The following is a 13889-nucleotide window of genomic DNA, read 5'->3' as shown; positions in this document are numbered from 1 at the left end:
CCCCCGCTCTGGAGAGACTGTTTGCCAACTGAAGTGATAATGTGGCCACGATACTCCTTACCTGCACATATGAGAAACTCCTATTATACAGCCTATTAATGGGATGGTGCACAGTGCCTAGACATACAAAGATATTTTTTTAATCAAATTTCATTCAAGCTCTCTTGGGAGTGTGCATGTGGGTGTAAACCAACGCCCAGATTTTATACCTCCAACGTGTGTGGACAATGCAATTCAAGATAGGTCTAAATTGAAAGCAGGAAAATGAGAATGGAAAGGAGATATAGGTCATTACACTTTTGGGAGTTCTGGGAGGATGTATCCAGGGCTGCACGCATGATCTGGCATGATCTGTAAAGGATGCAGCAAATTACCGATCGGGGTACAATTTCAATGTAATTGGCCCTGATAACATGTGATCGTTAAGATCATGTGTCCAGTAGTAAACCATAAAAAAATATACCAAACGTATAAATCTTAAGAAAAAGTGTGTATTGTCAAAAATAAATGAACAGTAAATAATGTTAAGGATACCTCTCGTTTTTTGTTACAACTTCTCCACTGTAATTTTCCTTTATCAATACCAGCAAATTTCAACTCTTTAGGGTTTCTGCCATGGTAATTTCTGAAGTGTGACAAGAGACTATGATGTTTATATTCATGCCCGATATTGTAGATGTGCTCTTTCAGCCTGTCCCTTAAACGTCTTGTGGTTCTACCCATGTACGGTTTGCCACAGGTACATTCTAAAAATGTACACAACATGGGTAGAGTCTCAAGAAAAAAAAAAATGCATCAATCTCATAATAGGTAAATGGAACAAGAAACTGCGCTAAGGTGAGCAACAAATTATGTACTGATTGGTCACAAAAGATTGGACCCAGTTCAGCTGCAGCTTAGCTGTATCACATAATTACTGAAAAGCAAAACTAGGAAAAAATAAGCTGCGCTAAACCACAAGTGTACCACAGGGCTAGAGCCTACCGTGCATATACTTCACAAATATTGTGACAATATCATATAGACTTTATCTTACCCCTATCATATGGGTAATAAAGAAAAATTCAAAATTAATCGTGAACAGTGATCCAACAATATAACAGTGTAATAGACACCCAGTGTACTAATTAAAAACCATATATAAATATAGCAATAAATATGGAGAAAGTCTTATCAAATTGAATAAAAATGAAGCAATAAAGTCCTCCACAAGTGAATAGTGCTTGATCCACCACCATATGTCTGGATTTACTTCTTACCACAGATTAATGACCCCCCAACTACAGAGGGTCACAAAAAGCATGTAGTTATACAGTTATCCCCCACTCCAAAATGGATCCTTGTTGCTCTCCTCACACCACTCCTTCCCTAAATAGGTTACTGCATGCACTTCCTCAATACATCTCCCGTGTGCTTAAAACTCAAGGGTGTACGCCAATTGCATGGAAGAGAAATGGAGCTCCAATAGTGTAAAACCCTTTATTAATTGGATCCAAATATAAAATAAATTGCACTTACAATGTACAAGCAAGCGTCAGCCTTAAGTCCGTTGTGCCAGCCGGACGCCCACGGACAAACCCGTCCTTCCTGGATATACACTCCTTTTTTAATCCTTTATTCCTATTACAAGGAATGTTCACATCCTTTGTAATAGAAATAGTGCATAACAGGTCCTCTTTATGGAGTGATGTGGGGTCTCTAAAACCCCACATCTCTCCTTTTTAGGCTGGAAAGACCAAGATCAAAATAAATAAACTGTCTGTCTTTCCAGCCACGTCCCCAGCTTTGTTTTACTTCTGCTGGCCTAGACGTGACTTCATAGCGTCGTGCCCGGACTCCGAGGGTAATGGAGATGACTGGGGACCATCTGGTCACCAGAAATCTCTATGCTCAACTTCTGGCGACGACTGATTAGTTCCCTGGCTTGCCGATGGAAGCACCGGTGGGCGGGGACGTCCCCTCCCGCCGCCTGTAAGAATGATCAGACGGCTGAACTGCAGCTATGATTGTTCTTACGGTGCACAGAATTGCCGGCGGAAAAAGATATCTGAATGATGCATGCATTATTTCTTTACTGCAGGGTATAGATATAGAGCATTGCACCCGTGATCTGTGGATAGTTGGTGCAATGTCAGGCTCCTGTATGCACTGCCTAAAGCTTGCTACCTGTGCATCCATATGGGCAGACGTTCTTGTGAAGCAGCCGCGCTGGTTTCAAAATGTGACTAAGGATTCAGAGAGAGGATCCCATACGCATGTCAGAGAGAATCCTTTAAATCTGAACTCTGGGATAAGCAAATATTGCCTAAATACATGAGGCATATCTATTCCTACTTTAAATCTTTGTGTGCTTTGTGTATTTCTTCCAGGCCTTTGAATTAATGTAGTATGAAGCTTTTCTTCTGGGAAGGAGTTTCCTGTAATAAAGACCGGTCACTTCTACACTCTCTCGTTATGTAGAGTGGTCTTGTATCCTTCCTCCTATAGTTTTCTGCAGGAAGCCTGGAGTGGGTGGACCTGTTGGCTCTCTTGAACAGCTTTGCTCCCTGCACAGGCAATGTGCAGCACAGTAATGATGCCACGCCTACTTTTACAGGACAAATAGTCAGGGTGTATTTCCCTAGCGGCGATACAAATACATAAGTGGGCTTATAATCCCTCACCACTCTATCCTAAATTTAAAAAAATGTTGACGTTAGATGCACTTTCTCTATAAGGCCTATAAATTATTAATAAAGATGCCATAAAACTATCCCCTATTTTGTAAATGCTATAACTTTTGCGAAAACCAATCGCATATTGCGATTAATAATAATTTTAATTTTTTTTTTACCAAAAATGGGTAGAATACATATCGGCCTAAACTGGGGAAAACATTTTTTTTTTTATTACATTTTGGGGATATATATTATAGCAAAAAGTAGAAAATAATGCGTTTTTATTTCAAAATTGACGCTTTTTTTGTTTATAGCGCAAAAAATAAAAACACAGCCAAAAAGCTCTATTTGTAGGGAAAAAAACGTCAATTTTGTTTGGGAGCAACGGCGCACAACCGCGCAGTTGTCAGTTAAAGCGACACAGTGCTGAATCGCAACAATTGCTCTGGTCAGGAAGGGGGTAAAATCTTCCGGGGCTGAAGTGGTTAAAGGCGTTGTAAATACCTTAAGGGTTTTTTTTTTTTTTTTTTATAAAAATAACAAACATGCCTATACTTACCTGCTCTGTGCAATCATTTTGTACAGAGCAGCCCTGATTCTCTTCTTCTGGGGTACCCCACTGGTGCTCCAGGCCCCTTTTCATCGGGTGGGCCCCACAGCCATTTTCCCTGGGAGGCACCCGTGCGGGCTCACTCCCGAGTCCCGCTGCTGCTGCCAGACTCTGCCCTGCTCCTGTGTCACTGGATTTGATTGACCTCAGCGGGAGCCAATGGCTCTTGCTGCTATTAATCTGTTTAATGACGAGAGAGACGGCGGGCCCTTGTACATCGCTGGAACAGATTAGGCTCAGCTAAGAAAAAGGGGGTGTCTGGGGGGACCTGAAGCACAGAAGGTTTTTCAACTTGAATGCATTAAGGTGAAAAACCTTGAGGCTTTACAACCACTTTAAAGAAAAGTGCAGCTAGATATTTAATTTTTTAGTTAAATTGTGGTTTGATCGTAATTATTTGCAAAACTAAAATAGTGAATTTTATTTTACAGGGAGGAACTATCATTGGAAGTGCCAGATGCAAAGCATTTACCACTCATGAAGGCCGTTTGGCTGCAGCCCATAACCTTGTGCAACATGGCATAACAAACTTGTGTGTCATTGGTGGTGATGGCAGTTTAACAGGAGCAAATATTTTTCGAAAGGAGTGGAGCGGTCTGCTTGAGGAGCTTGTTAAAGAAGGTATAACATGTTAATTCATGTAACATGTTGGCTAGTTTGTATGTATTTATACTGTATTTTAAATTGACATATGATTAAACAGGAAGAACAATTGGGGTAATGCCATAATGTATTCTCTTCAAAGCATACAGTATTTCTAGTAGTGTTTTTTTTTTATTTTTTTTATTACAATTTTTTTTTTTTGTGTGAATTATTATGTGAAGCATAACTAAAGGCAAAACTTTTTTTCTCCCTTCCTTCCCTTTTTATAGTTTTGGATAGAGTGCAGAGGGATTACAACATCTGTCGGTTTATTATTGTTGTCTGTGACCCTGTTAAGGAGATTCATCCTTTCTATATGTCCTGCTTACCATTATCATTGAAAGTAAAAGAAAATACCAAATTTTGTGTTGTCCCCAGAAAAGTAATAGAAGGGAAATCTCCCAATGGGGACACTATTTCTGGTGACTTGTGGGTCCCCAAGGAATTCCCTGAGTTTGCAGGGATTTCTTCTCACTTCCTGTTTGGCTATGGGATAGAAAGTTAAAGGAAATCTTTGGAATGGGACACATATGGCGACAAAAAAAATTATGGGTTGTAACCTTTCTTTATCCTTATCCAAAATGGTAAAAAAAAAAAAATTTGCTTATAATTCTACTTTAAGTCAGGGGTATTTATTTAAAATTCAAGGAGGTCTGCTCTGTAAAATTTTCTTTAAGCAGAAGTCAGAAATGCATGTTTGTGCGTTGTCTCAGATCCTTTCCATAACGGCTCCCTCATTTTATATCACAACCCTGTTCTTACATCAGTGTCCTCAGTTCCCCGCTTCACATCACTTAAGTGTTCACTGTGCCCTTCATATTAACCCCTACCCACAGCACTGCCCTCCATCCCTCCCTCACTTCACAGCACCCCCCACAGCTCAGTCACACACACACACACCTCCCACACACCTCCCACAGCACTGCTCCCCTTTACATTTCTGCCACACACACCACTGACCACTTCACATCACCCCCTGCTCCCCTTCACTTTCACATCCATGTCCTCTTGCTCAAGTTCTCCTTCCTTACAGAGTCAAGAGCAGGAGGCACAGCAGCACTGAATGGAGGGTGGCAACAGGAACTGCTGGGGTTAACGTGTCATTATTATGTGAAATACTTAAGCGCTACTATGCAGATAATGAAAATAATACAATTTATAAGGCTAGAACAGCTGCACTATTGGACAGAGATCTCACACCAACATAAATAATATTCCAAAAAAATGGTGCATTAATTCAACAAATGCAAAATACCATAAATACCAAATACTGCCGAATATCAAAAACTCAGCAGTTGAATAAATAGTGAAATTTAAACAAAAACAAAACCACACACACGAGTCATATATAGTTCAAGTGATGATGTCCCACAAACTGTTAATATATGCAGACTCCTTCCCTGGGAGAACTTTTTTTTAATAAGTGCTGTGGTGTGAAAAAATGATCAGTAATATACAATCCACCACCACCTCTAGGTGAATTGGCTGCTCACCTCAGGCAAAAACCCCCTGGGCCAAATCACACCTCTAGTTGAAATTTCACTGGATCCTTGGTCCTCTGTGTTAATCACCAATTGCTCTTCTTCTAGAGTTGCTCTGAGTAGAAAGAAAACATTCATCGCACAAAATTGCTTGTATAAATGTGTATTTATTAACCAGTTAAAGACCGCCCGCCGCAGTTGTACTGCTGCAAGTTGGCTTTCCTGCATGAATTGCAGTATGTGTATGTCGGTTTGTGCAGTGGCAGGCGTGCTCCACCAGTGACCCTCTCTCACGCCCGCTTCACACTGTGGCAGTGTGCTTGCGGTTCGGGCATACTCTATGTCCGCCGGCGACCCGAGATTGCCTAGTACAGAGGCAGAATGGGGATCTGCCTTTGTAAACAAGTGATTGGGAACAGTGATCTGTTGTGTCTCAGGCAGCCCATCCACCCTACAGTTATAACACGCTGAAGGAACACACTTAACCCCTTGATCGCCCCTAGTGTTAATCCCTTCCCTGCCAGTGTCCTTTTTACATTGATCAGTGCATTTTTATAGCACTGATCAATGTAATAATGTCACTGGTCCCCAAAAAGTGTAACTTGGGGTCAGATTTGTCTGCCACTATGTTACAGTCCTGCTAAAAATCGCAGATCGCCGCCAGTACCAGTAAAAACAATAAAAAAAAAAGTCCCTAAATCTATCCAATAGTTTGTAGACGTGATTGTGCAAACCAATCAATATACGCCTATTACGATTTTACCAAAAAGATGTAGACTTTATATCAGCCTAAATGGATGAATAAGTGTTTTTTTTTTTTTACTTTTTTTTTTTTTTTTGGCTTTGTATTATAGCAAAAAGTAAAAAAAATATATATTTTTTTATCAAAATTGTCGCTCTTTGTTAAGTGCAAAAACCCCCCCAAAAAAACCGCAGAGGTGATCAAATACCATCAAAAGAAAGCTCCTATTTGTGGGGAAAAACGGACGTCAATGTTTTGGGTACAGTGTCTCGCGACCGTGCAATTGTCAGTTAGTCAAACCGTTCCATATCGCAAAAAATGGCCTGGTCATTAAGGGGGTAAATTCTTCCGGTCCTTAAGTGGACCGGATATAAAATGCCCACCTGCATAGCTTTCATCTTGTACAATGCTGAGATACCAAAAGCTCGCCTCCTCACCGCGCTCCTTCCGAGTTCCATGCGAGGAGGCAAACTCTTGGTATCTCAGCATTGTAGGCAATGTCCAAGATGACAGCTATGTGAGTGGGCATTTTAGATTTAATTTAATAAACATTTATACAAGCAATTTTGTGCGCTGAATGTTTTCTTGCTACTCTGAGCAACTCTAGAAGAGTAGTTGGTGATTAACACAGAGGACCAAGGATACAGCGATATTTCAACCAGAGGCACGATTTGACCCAGGGGGTCTTTGCCTGTGGTGAGCGGCCAATTCACCTAGAGGTGATGGTGGATTCTATATCATTGACCGTCATTTTTTTTTTCACAACATAGCAATTATTGGAAAAAGTTGTCTTCCCAAGGAAGGAGTCCGGATATATTTAACGCTTTGTGGAACATTATCACTCTACCGATATATCGTGTGTGTGTGTGTTGTTTTTTTAATTTTTTTTAATTTTTTCATTTCACCATTTATTCATCTACTGAGTTTTTTATATTCGGCAGTATTGGGTATTTATGGTATTTTGCATTTGATGAATTTGTGCACCATTTTTTTGAAAATGTATTGACTGACTTATTGTATTACAAGCTGGTGATTGGTTGCTAGAACTGTCCAGTGTTCTAGCAACTTATCACCTGCTTGTTAATCTGGAAAGCTAACTTATCTAGCTCCCGCCCTTTATCCAGTATGCCTCTGCCTCCCGCTGTCTGCTCTGCTTTGAGAACTATAGCCATGGAGGCCGGGGGAGAGAAGCGGCTCCTAAATGGCACAACAACGGGTCTAGATGGGACAGTGGCTTTGTCCGGATCTAGACTGCGGTCTTCCATTTAGTGATGCTTTAAGTCTACAATGTGAATTATTTGAAGTAAATCCCTCCTGTTTTCATGATCCTGTTATTGAGTATATGCACTGTAAAATTAGTGATAGACAAAAATATGTCTTGCTGAGAATGAAATCTGTCAATCGTGAAAGCCGTTTCCAAACCTGCTGAAATCCATCTTTCTCCAAGTGTCTTCCAGGACAGCTAGGGGTGCAACGGATCGTCACCGATCCGTGACCCGAACGGGTCACCCTGTTTGGATCGGCACACGCCGTGATCTGCGGCCTCAGGAAAGGCCGCGGCTTTGGCCTAGCTCTGGAGTGGCGGCCATCTTGGTACACCCTTTGGCCGTTTACAATGTGATCGCTCCGTCATTTGACGGAGCGATCACTTGCCGGTTCCAGTCTCCATACTGATACGAACAGGAGACGCTGGCTGCTGGTGTTTGAGTGAGAAGCAGCCAGGCTGTGGACGACCAAAAAGGGGCAGGAATGATCCTTCTGCAGTACCTGCACAGGCAGTGGATGCAGTCCCCAACACCAGCACCTCACAGGTAAGCCTGGAGTGTTTTGTCACCCTCTTGCGATCCCTGTGAGTGTTCCCTCCCCCCTCCCCTCTCTGTAATAGTGGGTGTAAGAGGACACATTTTCTCCCTCCTGCACGAGGTGTTACGGAGTGATGGGGCAGCTTCTAGTTACATAGCGGGTCACTTTTTTTGTCTTGCAGGTCAAGACCCAGGGCAAGGCCCAAGCGCAGCCCCCAAAACAGAAATGTTCGGTTTGAGCAAACGAAGCCCCTCGTGGAGCAAAGCAGTTTGCCGCACCTGTATAGAAGGCCTAGTAAAGGATGACCTGGTAGCCTCCTGTCAGAAGATGTTGACTTCTGTCAGAGATGAGCTTGCGTCTACATTTAGCTCATTTTAAACGCTAATTGACAAGCTTCAGACTCCTGCTGAGGGTCCATCTTCAGTTAGGGCTTCAGTCAGTAGCGCTCCTCGGCAAGCAGAGAGCGAAGACTCAGAAGCTGAAGTCAGAGCTACCCGTTCTTCTCCGGAAGAATCGGGGTCAGATAAAGAGCCCATGGATAGAGAATCTACTTGGGGCTCAAGGTTTAAGTTAGCCTTTAATAAGTCATCAATGTCTTCTAAAGATAACTATACTATGCTTGAATTGAAAGAGGAGGAGGTTCAATTATCTAAACATGATCTTATGTATAAGGGTTTGCATAAGAAAGTCTAGAGTCTTTCCAGTATATAGTTCCTTGATTGATACTATCAAACTGGAGTGGGAAAATCCAGAGAGAAAACCTTTCTTTTCTGGTAACCTTAAAAGGAGGTTTCTTTTTGATGAGGAGACTGCGCAGCTGTGGAACAAGAATCCTAAGTTGCACCTCTTTAAAAAGTTTAAAAAAAAACTCGGACTTGGCGTTCGATGATATGGGTACACTTAATGACCCTATGGACGAAAGAGGAGATATCCTTTTCCACAGACAGTGGGATTCGGCTGTTGGCAATCTTAAGCCTGCTCTGGCCTCACATGCGTAGCCAGAAATCTAGAAGTATGGTTGACACAAATTCAAACAAATTTGTCAGTAGGTACCTCTAGAGACCAGATTTCGAAGTCTTTTCCTCTCCTTTTTCGGGCAGTGGGGATTTTGGTAGATTCTTTGGTAAGAATGTCAGCCAGGACTCCGGCCTTAGTGAATTCAGCCAGGAGAAGACTATGGCTTAAAACCTGGTCAGGGGATGCAGCCTCAAAGTTGCGCCTATGTGGGCTTCCCTTGATGGGTGATCATCTTTTTGGCCCAGACCTGCAGGAGGCACTGGAACGAACAGCTGATAGGAAAAAGGCGTTTCCAGAGAAAAAGAAAAACCTGACAACCAGAAAAAAAATTTGTGGCCAAGGTAGACAGCAGGGTCCTAGATAAAAGGACAACAGGCCCAAAAAACTTTGGACAGGGCACAAAGGCAGAGCTAAGGGGGGGGGGGGGGTCTTGTTTAATCTTCCCCAAAAACCCACCAAGCCTCAGTGACTTGTGTCCCCTAGTGGGAGGAAGATTGAGGGCCTTTCTCCCACAATGGGCAGCAGTCACTTCAAGTCCCTTCATCCTGGACCTAGTGACCAATGGGTACAGGCTGGAATTTTCGCACCAACCACCAGAGCAGTTATTGGTCACCTTTGCTCTTCAAGATCGGGAGAAAGTGAGGGCTCTGGGTCTTCAATTTGGAGACTTATTAGATCAAAACATCCTGATCCCTGTTCCCCGGTCAGAGCAGGGCAAGGGGTTTTATCGCCATATATTTGTCATCAAAAAGCAGTCGGTGAAGTTTCAGCTTATCCTGAACCTTCGGTCTCTAAACCGTTCAATCGGATATAAGCACTTCCGTATGGAGACGGTATTCACAATCAAAAATTTTCTCTACCCAAACTGCTTCATGGCTACTTTGGATTTGAGGGATGCTTACCTTCACATCCCTATCCATCCATCCTTCCAGAGATTCTTGAGATTAGCAGTGAAGATGGGAACAGAGACTCAGCACTTTCAATTTCAAGCCCTGCCCTTCAGTCTGTCCTCAGCCCCACGCGTTTTTACAAAAGTGTTGGGGGGAAGTATTGGCTCCACTAAGGTTAAGGGCAATAACTATTATCCCTTACCTGGACGACCTCCTTGTGGGAGCAGTAATACCAGAAGTTGTTAGCGGATCTCCAGACTGTACAAGACTTCCTACAGTCCCTAGGCTGGTTGATAAACATAGAGAAGTCGTACTAAATTCCTGGCCAGAAAGTGACATATCTGGGTTACGACTTTTGCTCAGTAGACCAAAAAGTCTTTCTGCCATAGGAGATTACAAAAGTGATCCAAACTATGTCCGCTTTGCAGACAAACCAGTCGGTCTCGCTAAGACAGGTTTCGAGGGCAGTGGGTCTGATGACCTCATGCTTTCCCACAGTACCATGGGCAAGATTTCATCAATGTCCATTACAACTGTTTTCTATTAAGAAACTGGGACGGAGACGCAAGGTCCCTGGAGTCGAGGGTCTGGCTACCCGTCAGGGTAAAGAGAAGCTTGTGGTGGTGGAGGACAAGCCTGCACCTAACGAGAGGTCTCCCATGTTCCATTCCGATATCCCGAAGGATCACTATGGATGTGAGTTCTTTGGGATGGGGGGCAGTGACACAGGGAGAGTGGTCCTCGAGGGAAGCAAGGGCTTCATCCAGTCAAAGAGAGCTGCTAGCAGTTGAGTGCCTTCATTCACACGGTCATTTCAGTCATTTCACACGGAGATCAAGAGACACAATCTCAAAATCCTTTCAGACAATATTGTGACAGTCGCGTACCTTAACAAACTGAGGTACGAGGAGCCGGATAATTCATTCAATTGCCCAGGAGATTTTATCATGGACAGAAGGGAATCTAGCTTCAATTTTAAAGCTGTGCACCTGAAGGGGACACAAAATTGTCTGGCAGATTATCTCAGCCGCTACCAGGTAGATCGGGGCAACTGATCCCTTCATCCCGAAGTCTTTGCGGATCTCACCAGCAGATGGGGATATCCCGAAATGGATCTGTTTACAAATCAGAGCAACCGCAAGACAGAGGGGTTCTTTTCCATGAACCCAGCAGATCAAGCTTTGGGGATCGATTTGCTCTGGCGAAACCCATGGCCATTCAGCCTCTGTTACGCCTTCCCGCCTATCAGACTTTTTCCGGTGGTCCTCTTGAAGTTTCTTCTAGACGAAACAGATCTTGCGTTAATCGCCCCTTTCTTGCCCAAGAGGCCATGGTTCTCCCTGCTACAGACTCTGACCTCAGAGCCTCCACTGAGTCTTCCGAAGAAGAGAAGACTTACTATAGCAGGGTCCAGTGTCACATCCTCAGGTGGTTTCCTTAAACTTGATGGCTTGGTATCTGAAAAAAAAGATACTGAGCATCTAGGGATTCTCTGACAAAGTAGTCAAGACTCTGGTAAATTGCAGAAAATCAGTCACTAGAGCCATATATTCCAAGGTTTGGAAAAGATTTAACTCCTCGTTATCTGAAAATCAAAGATTAACTCATGATATTCCTTCAATTTTGGAATTTTTTCAAGAGGGTGTCGACAAAGGTCTTTTTCTGTTAGTACCTTAAAGGTACAGACGGCAGCTATCAGTGTTTTCCTTCAGTTTTCTCTCCTGAAAAATCCCACTATAGCCACATTTTTTAAATCACTATTTAGTACCAGACTAGTAGTGGTGAGATGTTGCCCAACTTGGAACCTGTCCCCGGTACTCCAAACTCTGGTTGCATTTCCTTTTGAGCCTCTGGAGGATATTTCAGTAAAGTTACTTGCCTCAGCTCGTAAGGTAAGTAAGTTGCAGGCCCTATCAGTGAGGGAGCCTTTCCTCTTGATTTTTGAGGATCGAGTGGTTTTGAGAACTGATCCAGGTTTTTTGCCCAAGGTTGCCAGTACATTCCACCGATCCCAGGACATTGTACCGCCAACCTTTTGCAGTTCACCACACGGCGACCAGGAAAGAAAGTTTAGTTTTTTTAGATGTGAGAAGGATCCTCCTCATCTATCTTGAGGTCACCAAGACCTTTTAGAATAACTGATGCCTTGTTTGTCCTCTTTTCAGGAATTTACAAGGGAAATAAATAGTGCATCTAAAGCCACATTGGCTAGATGGATAAAGCAAGCTATCTCTGAAACGTACAAAATTAGGGAAGTTCCTCCGCCTTTTGTTACTGCACACTCAACTAGAGCCTTGTCTACGTTTTGGGCTGAGAGGACTGGTGCCTCACCAGAACAAATTTGCAGGGCTGCCACATGGTCCAGTTATTCGACCTTCATTAAACATTATCGCCTGGATCTCCTATCGGCTCAGGAGCAGGTGTTTGGTCGTAAAGTCCTTCAGGCAGCTGTCTCTACCTAGACTGGTAAGTTCTGGCTCATCGTCTCATGGGCTGTCCTGGAAGACGCTTGGAAAAAAATCTGAGTTACTTATCGGTAACTCCTCTTCTGAGAGTCTTCCAGGACAGCCGGATTCCCACATGGTTTTGTCTGCAGTTATGTGTATTATGCATATGTTTTGCAGGGATGTCCTATGGTTCTTGAGAAGACTGACATGGAGCCTGGAGGATCGCCCTTTTATCTGGTGGGGTAACGTGTTTCCTGTCCTGGTAGGGGAAGCCCTAGGTCTCGTGGGCTGTCCAGGAAGACTCTCAAAAAAGGAGTTACCAGTAAGTCTAACTCAGCTTGGGGGCACATGTGATAGATCCTTCCTTCTTCCCTTTTTCCATAGAAAAATAATGATTGGCCTATCTAGACAGATATTTTCAAAACACATTTGGCTGTATATACTCCTGAAGAAGTGCTTGATAACTCCTTGGTCTAAATACTGCATAATGTGTGCTTTGTTAAATGGTTAATGAATACATTTGACCTGTTTTCTTATGCTGTGTACACACGACTGCTTTTCCCGTCGGAATAAACTCCGAAGGTTTCTCCAACAGAGTTCCGCTGAAACGGTCTTGCTTACACACGATCACACCAAAGTCTGATCTTTAAGAACGCGTTTACGTACAACACGTACGAGACTAGAAAAAGGAAGTTCAATAACCAGTAGCCAATAGCCTCCGTCTCATCCTTGCTTCAGAGCATGCGTCAGAACAGCATACAGACAAGCGTTTTCCCGATAGGAACTGGTTCAGTCAGAAATATTTAAAACATGTTCTAGGTCCATCAGAATTTTCATTAAAAAAATTCTGAGGCATACACGCAATCGGAATATACAATGAAAAGCGTCCGTCGACTTTTTCTGTCGGAAATTCGACTCGCGTGTACGCGGCATTAGTCCTTCCTATTCCCCCAAGTGTGTATATTCAGATGCATATAATTTTTATAAAAATTTGTGTGATGTATGCCACATAATAAAGCATTATAGGATGACTTTAAAACAGATAATGCAATATTTGGCCTAATAGATAAACTTAATAAAATGGAAAGAGGAGTGGTGGGCATTTCAGCCCCCACACAATTTCAGCAAAGTTTGTGCTAGATTTTACTGCAGATTTGACATTTGTAGTAACTGTGACTTCTATGTAAATATCTGTTAACTTTTCTATTTTCCAGAAAAAATAACTGAAGATGTTGCTACAAAGTACTCTCATTTGAATATTGTTGGTCTTGTTGGGTCAATTGACAATGACTTCTGTGGTACAGATATGACAATTGGGACAGATTCGGCATTGCACAGAATTATGGAAGTAATTGATGCAATCATAACTACCGCTCAAAGGTGAGCAAAGGGATTTTGATGTAAAACAAGTTGGCATTTCTTGTGACTATTTGTTTATAGACAAATTGGTCATAGTTTTTTACCGAAGATGTAAAGCAGGAAATTTGCCACCAGGAAATTACTCATTTAGAAACCTACAAATGTTTGTATTTTTAAAGTTACTAAATTGTGTAATCATCATGTCATAATTCATGCTAGTTTCACTATGTTTTGAAATCTT

General features: G+C 42.6%; 1 protein-coding gene across 1 annotated transcript in view; it reads left to right on the top strand.

Annotated features, from left to right (window-relative positions):
• LOC143924420 (ATP-dependent 6-phosphofructokinase, liver type) overlaps nucleotides 1-13889 on the top strand; it is a 336686-nt gene that overhangs the window by 53759 nt on the left and 269038 nt on the right. Inside the window, exons 4-5 of the mRNA XM_077448722.1 lie at nucleotides 3699-3888; nucleotides 13504-13669. Of these exons, the coding sequence (XP_077304848.1) occupies nucleotides 3699-3888; nucleotides 13504-13669 (356 nt within the window). The remainder of the gene's footprint in view (nucleotides 1-3698; nucleotides 3889-13503; nucleotides 13670-13889) is intronic.

This window comes from Lithobates pipiens, unplaced genomic scaffold (genome assembly GCF_037356315.1).
Source record: "Lithobates pipiens isolate NorthernLeopardFrog02 unplaced genomic scaffold, aLitPip1_a1.2 Scaffold_22, whole genome shotgun sequence".
In the NCBI taxonomy this organism is placed as follows: domain Eukaryota; kingdom Metazoa; phylum Chordata; class Amphibia; order Anura; family Ranidae; genus Lithobates; species Lithobates pipiens.
This window is presented reverse-complemented; position numbering and strand designations above follow the sequence as displayed.